Source organism: Podarcis vaucheri (assembly GCF_965113315.1).
Source record: "Podarcis vaucheri genome assembly, chromosome: 3".
NCBI classification, from domain to species: Eukaryota; Metazoa; Chordata; class Lepidosauria; order Squamata; family Lacertidae; genus Podarcis; species Podarcis vaucheri.
Window position 1 is genome coordinate 30,421,659 of NC_138761.1, and position 16,248 is coordinate 30,437,906.

Genomic DNA, 16,248 nt, shown 5'->3' on the forward strand with positions numbered 1-16,248 from the left:
GGACTATATATTTTTTTTTGGGGGGGGGAATGAATGAATTCCTATGCCCCACAAATAACCCAGAGATGCATTTTAAATAAAAGCACACATTCTACTCATGTAAAAACACCAGGCAGGCCCCACAAACAACCCAGAGATGCATTTTAAATAAAAGGGCACATTCTACTCATGTAAAAACATGGTGATTCCCGGACCATCCGCTGGCCAGATTTAGAAGGTGATTGGGCCGCACCTGGCCCTCAGCCCTTAGGTTGCCTACCTCTAATCTAACTCATTCTCAGCCATACTTACCTCACAGGTATGTTGTGAAGATAAAATGGGGGATGGGGCGAAGAACTATGTACACTACCTTGAACTCCTTGGAGGATATTTGAAATATAAGTGCAATAAATAAAGAAATAAATAATTTCTGAAAACAATTGTAGTGGTTGCCAGTCCCAATTTAATGTGTTAATGTTTGAGACCCCAAACGACCTAAGTCACAAGTAGTTGAAGGAGAACTTTGTCCTACATCAACCTACGTACATTTTAAGATTTGAAAGGAAAGCTTTTCTGGTGGTCTCAACAGCCTTATGAGATTCGTAGTGTGAGGGCCCACTGGCAAGCTTTCTCTTTCGTGACCCCTGCATCTAACCAAGACACTGATGCCTTTTTGTCAGCAGGTGAAGAGACACCTCTTTGCCTTTTGAAGAAGGGTAGAGATGTATTGGGAATTTGAACTTCTGCTGCTGCTGCTTATAGAGCTGAACTATGTACTGTATTTTGCTTTGTAGTGTTTAAATTGTATTGCTTAACTTTTGATTTGGACTCTGTACCATTTCTACCGTTGGGACCTTTGCAAGTACTTTTAATAATGAATGAGTGAGTGAATGAATGAAATAAGATGACAGGCAAACCTCTTTGTGGAGAACGCTCCACAACTGGGGTGCCTGAATCACAAGGGCCCTTTCTTTGGCTGACTGACCGAACCCAAAGGGTGCTCATCAATGGTTCCTCTTCATCCTGGAGAAGAGTGACTAGTGGGGTGCCACAGGGTTCTGTCTTGGGCCCAGTCTTATTCAACATCTTTATCAACGACTTGGATGATGGACTCAAGGGCATCCTGATCAAATTTGCAGATGACACCAAACTGGGAGGGGTGGCTAACACCCCAGAGGACAGGATCACACTTCAAAACGACCTTGACAGATTAGAAAACTGGGCCAAAACAAACAAGATGAATTTTAACAGGGAGAAATGTAAAGTATTGCACTTGGGCAAAAAAAATGAGAGGCACAAATACAAGATGGGTGACACCTGGCTTGAGAGCAGTACATGTGAAAAGGATCTAGGAGTCTTGGTTGACCACAAACTTGACATGAGCCAACAGTGTGACGCGGCAGCTAAAAAAGCCAATGCAATTCTGGGCCTCATCAATAGGAGTATAGCATCTAGATCAAGGGAAGTAATAGTGCCACTGTATTCTGCTCTGGTCAGACCTCACCTGGAGTACTGTGTCCAGTTCTGGGCACCACAATTCAAGAAGGACACGGACAAACTGGAACGTGTCCAGAGGAGGGCAACCAAAATGGTCAAAGGCCTGGAAACGATGCCTTATGAGGAACGGCTAAGGGAGCTGGGCATGTTTAGCCTGGAGGAGGTTAAGGGGTGATATGATAGCCATGTTCAAATATATAAAAGGATGTCACATAGAGGAGGGAGAAAGGTTGTTTTCTGCTGCTCCAGAGAAGCGGACACGGAGCAATGGATCCAAACTACAAGAAAGAAGATTCCACCTAAACATTAGGAAGAACTTCCTGACAGTAAGAGCTGTTCGACAGTGGAATTTGCTGCCAAGGAGTGTGGTGGAGTCTCCTACTTTGGAGGTCTTTAAGCAGAGGCTTGACAACCATATGTCAGGAGTGCTCTGATGGTGTTTCCTGCTTGGCAGGGGGTTGGACTCGATGGCCCTTGTGGTCTCTTCCAACTCTATGATTCTATGATTCTTTGCTAGCTGCCTCAGTATAAAGTGGCATTTATTTATTTTCACTGTAAACTGGGGACACAATTTGAATTTTACAACTCTGGCACCAAAAGTTATCTGGCCTGAACAATATCGATGTGGAGATCTACTGTGCGGTGTTGAGGGCCTCAATCCTGGGCCTGTCTCTGGTGGCCAGAACTTTTCCCAGGCCATACCCGACTGGCCCTGCTTGTGTCCTTGAGCCCCAGTAACAGCCCATGCATCTGCTTGGCCGCAGTAGATGGGTGGCAAGGATGCTAGAATAGATGGACAATTTAGTGTCCACCCAGGCTTGAGGCAACACTTATGATTTTTGCACGGATTAATCCAGGGACGGGGAACCTGTGATCCTTCAGATCAGAGGCAGGGAGCCTATGGCAAAGTAGACAGATTTCTACTGTTTACTTTTTAAAAAAAATAAAATTGCAAACTCATGTTTACAGCTGTTCTTATTTTATCTGTAAGCCGCCTTGAGTCCCTATTGGGGGGAAAGGCGGGGTATAAATATTATATAGTATTTGATATGGCCAGGGCAGTGACTCCCACCAGCTCCAATTAGTACAATGATCAGGGATCGGAGAGGGGGCCACATCCCTGCTCTAGATGTTGCAGCAGGGCTACAGCTCCCACCATCCTTGACTACTGGCTCTGCTGGTTGGGGCTGGGAGTCCAGCAACATCTGGAGGGGTTCAGCTTCGCCCCATCTCTGCATGAAGCGGAAACCTCCAACAACCACAGAGATGGGGGAAGGAGAAGCGGAGAGCACAGCCCTCGCTTCCGGTTTCTTATTCCAATACAGTATGTGCCGCCATACGCGAGGGAGCCGGTCTAGCCCCATGCCTCTATGGTAATCCATTCTATGTTCCCATCGACGTAATAAGGATATTTATGCCTCCAGGCGTGTTTTCGTATCCGTCACCCCGAGTACGTCTCACGACTATCTCGAGATGCTCGTTTCTTCCCGGAACATCCGTAACAGCCGCGCGGGTCACCCGGACCGCTTAGGAAGAGGGACATACCGTAGGCAAGATGGCCGCTGCCATGGCGGGTTCACGTGGGGAGGCCGAGGTTGCCGGAGCCGAAGTCGAAGCGAGCGATAGCGGTAACGGGCACGAGGATCCTGTTTGCGCTGGGCGGGGAACCCCGGTGGTGGAAGGGGGTGGCGATCAGATGTTATAATGGGGGAAGTTGCGGGGCGCGTGGATGGGCAGCGATGGAGAAACTCGCTCCTCTTCACCGCCGAAGGGTGGAATGGGGCGAAAGTGCCTGGGATCGAGTACGGTCTTCGCCCCAGTTCCCCGTTCTCTCTGTTTCTACGCCTCATTCTTGCCTTCTACACAGTTCCGTCTTCTTCGCTCTCCCCACTGTTGTATGCTGCTTTCCAGTGCTTTCCCCCCCTCTAAAAAATGTTTAGGGGCACTCTCATTTTGACTCAAGAAAATCACCATTATTTAGTTCACATCGGGGAAAATAAATACAGTAAATGGACAGAAGTACAAAGATTCGCAAAATGTTTAGGGGTATGCGTCCCCCCAGGAAAAAAAAGCACTGCTGATTTCATTTCTCTGCCTAACGCGAACTTGTTATCCAGGATGCCTGAATCTTGATCGCCGTTGCCTTTTCTAAGCTTCCTGGGTTATGTGGTGCAGCAAACAAGAACAAAAACCTGCTAGCGTATTTGCAAAGCTAAACAGGGTCGGGTATGGTTTCAAATTGGATCGGGGACCACGTGTTGAGATTCCTGGATTGCAGGGAGTTGGACTAGATGAGCTTGGGGGACCGCTCAATTCTATGATTTCCCTCTCTCCCTCCCCGAAGATAAGATTGCTATGTATTTACCCTCCCCGCTCTTCATATATCCCTTTTCTATCTCTCTCAGCACACTCGGAGAGACAGCACCAGCCGTGCTGTGGGTAGTGGAAGGAGAAAGAATAGTAGGATGACTTTCTCCTCTGAACAGCAAAGAATAGTAATGAACTTTGCTTTCCCTAATGATGCATCCGTATTATTGCTCTGGTTCATATCGTCATTTTGTGGAAACGGAAATCACTTTGGGAGACAGAATCTGATGACTTGGTTCATTTTTTAGTCTTTCAAATTATTTGTACTATTTTTTATTTTATGTTTTATTACTGATGAAGTTGAAAGCTTTTAGATTTCACACATTTTTTACTGGACAAAAATGGAGCAGCAGTCAAGTGTTGGCTAGGAAAAGTAAGGGTAGTTTCAAATAGAAGATCACCCAGTGTGTTATTGGCTTATATATTGGCCCAATGCCACTGCAGTAGCCAGTGTCAAAGAGATTTAGCCCTTGTTAAAAACTTACTAGCTAGTTCAGGATTGTTTTACGCCTTACAAAATTTTGGTATGAAAGTTGATGGATTGGAATAAGTGAAGACCAATTTGGTGTGTGATTGTGTACTGATCCTGTAACTTAGAATCCAAGAATGGTAGAGTTGGAAGGGACCCCAGGGGCTATCTGTTAAAACCCCTAATTTTTATTCTTTGAGTCTTGTACCCATTTGGGAGTTAAACTCCATGGAACACAATGGGCATTACTCCTTGATAGGTTTGTAAAGGCTCATGCCATCAGACATGCAGTTGTGTTGTACAGACAGTTACCTACACAAAGGAAGGTTTGCTGAGAGGAAATAATTCTGGACTAGGTGGGCCTTTGCTCTGATCCAGCTGGCCTCTTCTCATGTTTTTATATACTTGTGATCTTGAACATGCTTTCTATACAAGTGCTTTATTACTTTATAGCTGAGGCTGGCATCTACTTAAGTGATATCACCTGATGCTTGGCAAATTACAGTCTGTCAAATGGTGATAAGAAATACCTCTACGCTAAGGATAATTGGGATTAAGTGCTTGAAAGCATGTACTGCAATCTAGAAATAATGGTGAAACTCATGAGTTAACTTTGTCCTAGGTCAGGGGATGTTTTTTGGCTGATGATAAATCGGCATCCTGTTGTGAATTTATTAACTGAGCCAGGAACTGCTTGTACTTGCCAGTATTGAACTTCAGCTGCTGAGGAAATGATTTTATTGTGCTTATGAATATATTTGTGCTGCTCAGCTGCAGTGAGGAAAATAGGCTAATTCTTACAGTCCATTTTTGGGTTGTCACTTTCCGCATTTTTGTGATTTTTTGGTTGGCCCAAATAAAAATATTACAAACATGAGGACTTAGTAGGTTTTTTTCTTATGGCCCGACACATATTGTTTTTATGCTAATCTTTGTAGATATGCGCAGATGCAGAATTAATCTGATGCTCTTTCACTAGAATGAAACCATTTAATATTTTTGAACTGGCAAAATGCTCTGTCCCGCATCACCCTTGAATGTCAAAGGTGGATTAGTGGTTAAATTGGTTTGGTTCTAGTGGCTGGCTAGTGTTAGTCTGCATACTCTGGCCTTCATAGAGATGGATGGGGTCATTCAGTCTTATCAGATGCTAAGCAGTGTTTTTCATGTCTACTTCTGGACAGATTGACAGTGGTCTACACTATTTGAATTTTAGTAGGTACCTTGTAAGCAAGCTTTCACCTTGGGTATTGGAGGGACTTTGTTCCCAGATGATTGACAAGTAAATATCATGACAGGATAATACGGACAATTGATACTTTGTTCTCTGAAAACATAGCATACGTAATAGGTCAGGCACATCATGTAGAGTGCTGTGTTACTCAGACTTGCATATGTTGTTGGTAGCCAGAAATTGATGAGAAAATGTTATTGATGGGAGTGGCTGGGGAAACCCAGCCATATGGGCAGGGTATAAATAATACAATTATTATTAATTATTATTACTGCATTGTCACTTTAACATCTCTTGTGGCAGATGTCTGTCAGCCAGTTCACAGACTGAAAGTGCTATCTGCTGTATATTGTGGGAGCAAATTCTGTGCTGTGTGCCAAAGCACATTCTTCTGCCCATCATTTGTGTTGTAGAATGACTGAGGTTTGTATGAGAATTAGAGTTGATTAAACATGAGCTGTGTTTAGTCTTTTCTGAAATGGCGTTAGCTAAGGGTTGTGAGGATTTTGATTGGTGGTAGGCCATGGCTGATGTTGCCATGTATTCAATCTGTCAAAAAACAAGAAAGCTGTACCAAAGTGTGTTGAAAGGTGTTTTGGTTATCTTTTCAACCTGCTTCCCTGTGGGGTTTTCTGAAACTATTGGGTGGGAAGAGTAGTAAGAAAATGTGTCCTAGTAATCTTTTCTCCCTTCCCAATGAACTGCTGGGTGTGTTCTTCCCCTTATCAACCACTAACTAACTATAAATTCTTACGGCCTGATCAACTAAATTCTTACAATAGAGATGTAGAGATGTAGTAGCCTTAGCTTTATTCCTTTAAGAGGTATCAGAATAGAAGGGATGGACAATTGCAGCAGAGCGAAGCCTCAGATTATCTTCTCTGTATGGAGAAAATACCAGTGACTGCTTTAATCAAACTTGCACCTAGTGAAATCAGTGGTGCACTTGGCATGTATATGCTGAATTGGCTTGTATCACATGCTTATTTTCATCTATCTTGATTTTGGCATTTCAACACTAGATGTCAGTGTTGTGATTGTAATCTCTTTAAAATAAACCAGAAACACGTTTCCCCCCTCAAATGTTTTGCTCTTACCCAAAACATTATTAATTCCATAATAAAATATTGGGGTTTTGTTGATTCTTCTGCCATGACTTCTGAAATCTTTGTTCTGAAGAGGATTTTGTGTTTGTTTTTATTTTGCTTGATTTGGATCCTCATATTTTCTCAATTTCCTGCAAATAGTTTGTTGCAGATTAGTTACAGCAGGAAATGGTGACTTGTCCTTTGAATTCCTGTAACTTGGGACAAATTATCCTTGGTTAAAGCTGTTGTCCAAGTAGCAAGGAACTGGGCATACCTTCTCTCTGGGTGAATTGCAGTTTAAATCATCATTTAACAGCAAGGAGACAGGCCAATTTCTATTGTCTAATTAAATAAAGGTTCCTGTAGATAGTTTTGTAATGGTGCAAATTTGACCACTAAACAAAATAGCTTACTGGAGAATTACTTGCACTATTGTTTCATTTTTACAATTGGCCACTACATTGTTTTGTTGCATGGTATGTGTTAATTTTGCATGCTTTGCTTTTCTACCTCTAGAGAGAATATCTTTTAAATGTTTCCAAATAGGGCCGTACCTTGGAAATCAAACAGAATTTGTTCCAGAAGTCCTTTCAACTTCCAAAACATTTGGAAACCAAAGTGCGGCTTCTGATTGGCTGCAGAAAGCTCCTGTAGCCAATCGGAAGCCCTGTTGGACGTTTGGCTTCCAAAAATATTTCGCAAACAGTTACTGTTTGTGGTGTTCGGGAGCCAAACCGTTTGGGAACTAAGCTGTTCCAAAAACCAAGGAATGACTGTGGTAGGGCTAGAGAACATCAGACCTGGGGGCCAAATACACAGCCTCTTTTTCTGCCCTTAGGAACGCTCTCCTCCATAACTCTGCTTTGCACCCTAAGCATTTTTGCCTGGTTGGAATGTGCCCTAGAGTTCTGCCTCTTGCTTGTTTGGATGGAAGGTAGAGAGGGGGGTGTGGGTAGAAGCCAGCCTTATTGTACAAAGGCAAAACTCACATTCATCGCTCCACCCACTTTTGCCTGGCATGTGCCCCCAGGAAGCTTGTCTTGTCAAGAGTGGAAGTGGCCTTTGGATAGAAACTCCTGCCATATAGGATATTGCAGCCAAGGCAGTTTATGAGGCAAAGTCTGGGAATATAGGAACCCTGAACACTGGAAAACTTTACTTCCTCTTCCCAGAGTTGCTCCATTCTGCTGGCGCAATCGCACCCTCACAAAAACAGAAAGCAAAGAAAACATTACAAAACCCTGTGAGTAACAGATTGAAGCACTTTCTGAGTAGTTGCTGGACAAACGTATTCTTAGGTCAGTGTTTCCCAACCACTGTTCCGCGGCACACTAGTGTGCCGCGAGATGTTGCCTGGTGTGCCGCGGGAAAAATTAAAAAATGTGAAAGATTTTTTTTTTAAAAAAAGTCAAATTTTCGATTGGGGCGCTGTCACTAGATGACCCCTGGGGTTCCCTCCCTCCCTCCCGCTCTGCGCCTCCCTCCTCCTCCTCCTCCTCCTCCTCCTCCTCCTCCTCCAGGGAGGCCCTTCCTGGCTCTCGGCCAAGGCTTGGCGGCTGCCACTCACTCGCTCGCTTGCCCACCCGTCCCTCCATCCCTGCACCCGGCCTCTCCCCCTCCGTCCCCGGCGCAGGGGCTGCCGGGATCCGTAGTCCCCTCACCCTTGGGCTCTGCGCCCGCGCGGGGTGCGCGAACTACGTTTCCCAGCGTGGCCTGGCGGGCCGGCCGTTTTGTTTGAAGCGCTCTTGTCCCGGCCATGGAATGAGCGCAGCGGCGGCGGCCGGGCGGGCAGGGGCTCTTCCGCGCAGACCCCGCGCAGCCTGCCTGCGCCCCCGCGGAGATTGGGCGGCAGGATGGAGCCCGGGGATCCCCCCGGAGGTGGAGCGGCGGAGGCTGCCCCCCAGGTAGGGCTGCGTCAGGGGGTTTTTATTTTTGCAATGCTGCATCCGCGCCGGAGGGGACGCATTGGACCGCGGGGAGACCCCTTGGCGGGCGTGCAAGGCAATGCATGCATGCAGGCGTTGCATGGAATGCAGTGCAATGCAATGGCAATGTGGCGCCCTGCATGCATGCATGCAACTTCCACCGGCGCTCCGGACTTGGCAGATGAGGGGGGTCCCCAGTGGGCGGCAGAGAGAGCCGGGAGGGCGAAGGGGAGCCGGGGGGGAGCAGCGCTGCTCCCCGAGCCGAGCCCGGGGGGAAACTTCGGCGTCGTTGCGCCGGGTGTTGGAAGCGGAGGCTGGCGGGGGCCCCTCACCTGCAAAACCTGGTCGCCTCTCATATATTTTGTGCATTGCATTCATCGCCCGCTTTCTCCTCCAAGGAGCTCCCGGGGGCGCGCGTGGTTCTCCCCGTGTTATCCTCGCAACAACAGCCCTGCGAGGTGGGTCAGGCGAGTGGCCCAAGGGAGCACCCAGGGATTGTCCTGGCCAGGTGGGGTGATTTGAACCCTGCTCTCTGCCCGGTCTTCGTCCTCATTTAGCCTCCACATGTGCATGACTGTGCATGACTGAGGTTTTCCCCCCTCGTCTTGGCTATGGTGTGAGTCTGTGCTGTTAATTAATGGGGTTCTGCCTTCGGAGAAGATGAGCCAGCTCTCAAGGAGGTGATTATGTAATTTGCTAGCAATTCATGTCCCTCCCGGCGTGACGCTGCGCGCTGACGTCACGGGGCTGTAATGGTGGTGTGCCTCAAGATTTTTTTCATGAAACAAGTGTGCCTTTGCCCAAAATAGGTTGGGAAACACTGTCTTAGGTGAACGTGAAATACCTGGCTGTGTTTGGGTGGTAGGTGGAAGTTTATGTATTAAGAGGTGATCTGATTGGGTCGTCATTTGTGGAGAAAACCCTTCCTTATCTCAGTGTATGTAATAGAGGCATCGGTTCTGTTTAGAGATGAACTTCAGGACTAACACACTTAACTTAGATTGTTTTAACATTAGTCATAGAATCATAGAGAGGCATCTAGTCCAAGTCCCTGCAATGCAGGCTTATTTTTGCCCAGTGTGGGGCTCAAACCCAGGACCCTGAGATTAAAAGCCTCATTCTCTTACCAACTGAGCTATCCCACTTATATTGGTATCCTTTAAGGGAAACTTAAAGGGACGCGGTTGGCGCTGTGGGTTAAACCACAGAGCCTAGGGCTTGCCGATCAGAAGGTTGGCGGTTCGAATCCCCGTGACAGGGTGAGCTCCCGTTGCTCGGTCCCTGCTCCTGCCAACCTAGCAGTCCGAAAGCACGTTAAAGTGCAAGTAGATAAATAGGTACCGCTCCGGTGGGAAGGTAAATGGCATTTCTGTGCGGTGCTCTGGTTTGCCAGAAGCGGCTTAGTCATGCTGGCCACATGACCCGGAAGCTGTACGCCGGCTCCCTCGGCCAATAAAGCAAGATGAGCGACGCAACCCCAGAGTCGGTCACGCCTGGACCTAATGGTCAGGGGTCCCTTTACCTTTACCTAAGGGAAACTTGTAATTTACTTGGAGAAAAAAAATCCATTTGAAATGTGAAGGGTTGCAGCCAAAGCTCTATAATTGCAACTCTGCAATTGTAGTGGGACTTCGCCTTCCTCTCCTCCTGCTTTGTGCCGCTAAAATCTGCTCCAGAGTTCCCCCCAGGGGCTGTGGAGGAACGTCCCCTCCCTCAAATAGAGGTCTCTTTTGTTAGCAGAACAAGACTATTGCATACATGTTCATTGAGTTTGATTTTTCTCCACTCTGCTCTTCTTTTAGGTTCTGAGTGGAGCTCTGGCATTCCAGAGGACAGCTTCTCTTCGGGGGCTGAAGAACTTGATGGCGACGATGAGGATGAGCCTCAGACCCCAGACACGAAAGCCAAAGATGCAGGAGAGTCGAAAGATGCAGGAAATGCTGGCTGGGCTGATGCCATGGCAAAGGTGCTCAGTAAGAAAGTTCCCAAGAGTAAGCCCACCATACTGGTTAAAAACAAAGAGCGGGATAAGGAACGAGAGAAGGAGAAGCAGGAGAGGCTGGAGAAGAGGAGAAAGGTAAGGAAGCAGATGCAACATCATGATACCATACATTATGTCCTCCATAAAAGCAGTCCTCCCCTTTAGTATTTATTCACACTTACTCTCAGTAGCCAGATTGCTAAACTTTTGCAGGCAGTGATTTATGAAAGGTCAGTTTGAGAGACGCCTCTGGGTTACTATGAAGCTTGTGCTCTGTGCATATGCTTTGGCTTGTCATGGTAGGATTGCTAGTGTGCTCCAGGGGTAAAAACTAGCAGCCAAACATAAGCAAAGTTATGCTTGTGCAGAAGTTCAAAGCTTGTTGGAGGAGCAAGCTTGCTCCCTAGCTGCTGACCTGGGACCATGCCCGTAATTTACTAAAAGTACCATCTGAATTCAGCCTCGGACTGTTGATTCCATCTCAGTTAGCATATTAGCACTGGGAAAACCGAAACTGGGACGAGTTCTGGCAAGTTATCTATGCAGAATGAACATGTCGCTCAAAACAGATGATGCATACTCACCTTTGCATTGTTGTGTCTCAGAGTCCAGGAAGGAGCAGTCCCCTTCACTCAATAAGCCAGCTCTTAAATTAGAATTCAAAGCTGGCCATTGCTTGCTACTGTAGTGGCACTTGGTGATTTAAAGTTATTTATTGTTTGAAAGATGCTGGTTTCCTGGCCCTGCAAATGAGCCAATAATTTGTGTAGTATGTGGTAGCCTGTATTTTAGGACCGGGGCTTGCATGGCTCCTGGTCCTTACGGCTGACAGTGCTCCCTGTGTTAAAGTGTAAAGTTTTGGGAAGCAGTGCTTTTCAGGGAGGTAATAAGACATCCTTAGGTCACCACTGATACACCTGGTGAACAAGGTGCTAGTCTCTTTAGAAAGGCACTTCGGTTTTCCACTCTGTTAGTGACAGTGCATCTGGGATAGGGTGGGCTAAAGTTTTAGGGTCTGGTGTTTCACATCTTTTAATGACTGCACAGTGGTGCTGTATAAGCAGAACTGATTTATATGGTGTGATTCACTACCCAAGTAAGCCAGGGTACCAAGTAAGCCAGCTGCTCTTACTTGGTATGAATCTAATGAAGCTCTAATGTGTATTGAAATGGCTTCATTTCAATAGCACTGTGTTACCAGACCACGGTGGCTGCTTTACTTACTCCCGATATTTTCGGATGAAAATGTAAGGCTATAATATAGGATCTATTCAGTCACTGTTTGCTCTCTGAATCTGGTTTTATCAGATAAATATGTGGGGTACCACAAATTGGTGGTGTGCTGTTAGTCTATAAACTGATTTGTTCATCATGAGATAAACTTGAAACAGCCTGCCTTTTATTGATTCCATGCTGATGGAAAACTAAAATAGGGTTAGCTGTTTGATCAGAGGCCAGAGCATAGTCATCAAGACATGAATTCATAGCGGTCTGCCTGGAATTATAAAGATAAGAGTTTTCTATAACTTCATAAAAAGAGGCTGTGGGTAATGGAGACTTAGTGTTAAGAGGGTTCAAACAATGTTAACTTGCTGTTCAATTGTTTTAAGAAGCATGACAATCAGTTTTGCTAAAGTAGAGTGCGGGGAAAGGCAGGATAATATACATAGATGTGTACACAAATGTGTTTGTGTGTGTATGAAATTGCTGTTGATAAAGACAGGAACTGTGATTGCGTTTGGTTTTCGTGTCTAAATCAAGAAATCTTTACACACTGAAGTTGGTGTAGTGGTTAAGAGCGGTAGTCACGTAATCTGGGTAACCGGGTTCGTGTCTCCGCTCCTCCACATGCAGCTGCTGGGTGACCTTGGGCCAGTCACACTTCTTTGAAGTCTCTCAGCCCCACTCACCTCACAGAGTGTTTGTTGTGGGGGAGGAAGGGAAAGGAGATTGTTAGCCGCTTTGAGACTCCTGAAGGGGAGTGAAAGGCGGGATATCAAATCCAAACTCTTCTTCTTCTTCTTCTTTTTCTCACAAAACATTGGGCTATCTCAAAATATAATAAATCCCAGTCTTAATCTTCATAAGTAAAGTGCTACGTTGTTAAAATAAAGTGGGAAATGTCTCCAGTATTCCGAAAATCATGATAGCGCTCTTTATCTCTAATGAACAAGCTTCTAAATATTTGCTTTGGAACTGCAGCTAAGACATCTGCATATTGGCACTGAAGCTGCCTGATCTCCCATGTAAAGCATAAACTCCAGTTTTAACTGTATATAATTACTGGAAAACAATTGGTTCATGTTTTATTAAATATACAGTATAACTCTCTCTAAGTGTTACACATTTAATATAAACTTTTAGCAAGCGGCTATAATTGTGTTAAAGTTGAAGTCTGGCTATATGAAGAAGTTTGATGGCTCTACCCTACTTAAAAATTGTGGCAATTCTTTTATTTTTGAAAAACTAACTGCATTTGTTCTGAGCTATGTCAAACAACTTTAAAAGTGTCTGACAAAATAGCAGATGAACTGAAAAACGTTTTGGCTTCAGTAAGACAGGTGGATTTCAAAACAGACACTGGGAGTTGAGTCTTGGAAGGAAGTATCTTCTCTGTCACTCCTTAAAAGTTGAAGAAAGGTCTGGACAATAGCTAAGCATAGCTATAGTTATGTATTATACTCCAATTTAAAGTTGTGTGTATTAGTGTATCTAGAAGCTCCTTTGCTTCCAGTGTCTCAGGCTTGGATGGTTGTACCATTGGAATGATTTCCAGTCTCGGAGATTGTTCAAGGTTCCCCATAAAATGCAATAGTCACATATATTGTCAGAGGACTGAGGTTGCTCATTTGCTCCTAAAATATTTAGAGTCTGAATACAAGGTCACTGTCACTGGGCACCACTGCTTATTTGTGGGCAAACTTACTCAAGTCATTCTTGAAGATCTGTGCTTTTCATCTGTGGTGGCCAGATAGTGCTTCAAACAATCTTAAAGGTAAAGGGACCCCTGACCATTAGGTCCATAACTCTGGGGTTGTGGCGCTCATCTCGCTTTATTGGCCGAGGGAGCCGGAGTACAGCTTCCAGGTCATCCGGCCAGCATGACTAAGCCGCTTCTGGCGAACCAGAGCAGCACACGGAAACACCATTTACCTTTCTGCCAGAGTGGTACCTATTTACCTACTTGCACTTTGACATGCTTTCGAACTGCTAGGTTGGCAGGAGCTGGGACTGAGCAACGGGAGCTCACCCCATCACGCGGATTCAAACCGCTGCCCTTCTGATCGGCAAGTCCTAGGCTCTGTGGTTTAACCCACAGCGCCACCCGCGTCCCTCAAACAATCTTGGGAAGGGGGTAATGCCCCACAAGTGAGTTGGGACCTGCATACCCTTCAACTCTAGTTTAGAATTCATTTCATAAGAGGCTATGCTCTAGGTTAACTATTTCAACCTTGCCGATCAGCTTTAAACATTTTGCTTGCCCAGGATAAATGGTTCAAAGTAGGTGTGATGTTGTTTGACTGAGTTTCTTTGTTCTTGGTGAGAACAAATAATCGCCTGCCTGGGTGAGCACCCAAATGTCCAGGTCACACTGCAATTGTTGACTTTGACTGGCAGGAGAACTAAACGCCCAGAACATCCCTGCTCAGGAATCCGCTTGATCCATTGGCTCTAATGTAGTTGGAAAGGTTCACTGGAGAGCCTGTTATGTGAAAATCCACACCACTGCCCTGTTGGGCCTATCGCTTGGCACTAGAGGAGCGATGCTGTTAAGCGTAGTTGTATTCTCCCCATCCTCACCTAACGTCGTCCTACATGATTTATCAACTTGGTTTTCTTAAGAAATATCTATATGTGCATGCTGCATTTTTAAAATGCCTAATGCTCTTTCGCATAACAATATTTATGATGCAGCTTGATAAAAAGCGGGAGTGGGAAATGATGTGCAGAGTGAAGCCAGATGTTGCGAAAGACAGAGAAATGGAGAGAAGCCTTCAGAGAATTGCCACGAGGTAAGAGTGTGTGCTTGGGCTTTTGAAAACAGATCTAAAGGCATGCCTGAGTAATCTGCTTCTAATCAAATTGAACTCTTAAGAAGTGACTCGTGGGAGTCAAATGATTTATACCTAGTTCTGTCTCATACAGTATCAAGTTCAACAAAAGATTTCAGAAGTCTTATGAAAGCTTAAAATTTGGACAAGACTATAACGTGTTAAGTGTTCGCCCAGCAGGAGTTCTGGGCCTGAGCTCATCGTTTTTGTTAATTCCATACTTAGAAAATACACAGATCAATCACTTCTCCCACTCTTTGTATTTCTCTAAAGTGCATTCACCAAAACTCGCTGTTCTTGCGGTCAGATTACTGTCTTGCATTAACCTAGCGTTGCACCACATGGCTCTGGTCTAGCACATAACCAGTGCATTTTCTTGATCATATCAGTGGGCTTGTTTTTGACATCCTTACCTCCACAGAGACTGCTCTAAAAGCTTGCCTCTGAACTTTGCGTAGGTGGGTGTGCGAAGTCATTGGCTGACTCCTCTGGCATGTCCCAAAGCCTAGTGTCACAGTTTTCAGTTTGTTTACAACTTGTTGGTGTTTGGCCGAACTGCTTCAGAGTTCCTATTCCCTTCTGCCATTTTTGCATGCACTGACCCTTAGCAGGAATAAAAGCATTTTGATATTTTTTCCAGTGTGCATATACACACCTGACAGGTTGCATAGACATGCACACAGATACTCTGCCAGTGTGTGCACTCCATTGCCAAGAAGAGAGGTTTTGCATGAAGCAAATGCCTTTTCTGTGCTGACTCTGCTTACAGAGCCAAGGTACATGAGCACATTTGGGTTCTTTGGTTTTTCTGTCCTGGAGGAAGATGCGACTTGCTTGAGATTCTTCTGGAATGTGAGGGAGGCATCCACACTTCTTCCAGTAATTGCTAAAATGTGGGACCAATAACTTTTACTAAGTCTTTTCTCAAACTGGGTGCCACAGAAGGCCACCTGGTTCCCAGAAACGGGGGGAAAGTGAAGAGGCACTAAAACAATAGGGGAGGTGACCCCTACAGTGCACTGAAAATATGCTGCTTATGAACTAAGCCCAGTATTCTTCGAGAACGGTTACCCAGGGGCACTATAAAAGAAGGGGAGGAATCCTGCGCATCCATATAAATAGTTTCAGGAATAAGACATTTTTATAGGCCATCTGAAAGGTACTGTAAATTACTGAGAATAATTCCACACAACCTACTGGACAAAAGTGTTGGAAATGAGGCTTAGTTCTGTCACAGCAAACGGCACTCAAACCAAAATCACTAACACAAAATGGGCATCAACAGCCTGGTTCATAGGACACTTTGCCAATGGCAGGAATAATCCTTGCTTTTTCATCATTTTTTGTGGCGACGCTGGTCTGTGCATTTGGTAAAGGCTACAAGCAAGCCTGAAGATAACTGATGCTCGTGAAACTCAAGTAGCATGGGATTGTGATGTCTCTAAATTAGATTTTCCTTAACATGATGCTACTCTCCAAGTGCAAACTGTAGTGTGGTGTGAAACTGAGCTTAGAATGTTTACTGGGTGCTTGAAGGAGTACACATTGCTGCCGTCACAAATTGTGGGCCAAGGTCTCTTAGCCTTTGGGTCGGTGACTGTGTGCGGTGTCCTTACATTTCACTGTCCTTTGATTTTACGAAAAGTGCATGATTTG

At 45.3% G+C, this 16,248-nt stretch overlaps 1 protein-coding gene across 1 annotated transcript in view; it reads left to right on the forward strand.

The window, feature by feature from the left end:
* The first annotated feature begins 2,953 nt into the window (after positions 1 to 2,953).
* RRP15 (ribosomal RNA processing 15 homolog) overlaps positions 2,954 to 16,248 on the forward strand; it is a 30,243-nt gene continuing 16,948 nt past the window's right edge. Inside the window, exons 1-3 of the mRNA XM_082217070.1 lie at positions 2,954 to 3,104; positions 10,362 to 10,636; positions 14,456 to 14,553. Coding sequence (XP_082073196.1) covers positions 3,032 to 3,104; positions 10,362 to 10,636; positions 14,456 to 14,553 — 446 coding nt within the window. The 5' untranslated portion in view covers positions 2,954 to 3,031. The remainder of the gene's footprint in view (positions 3,105 to 10,361; positions 10,637 to 14,455; positions 14,554 to 16,248) is intronic.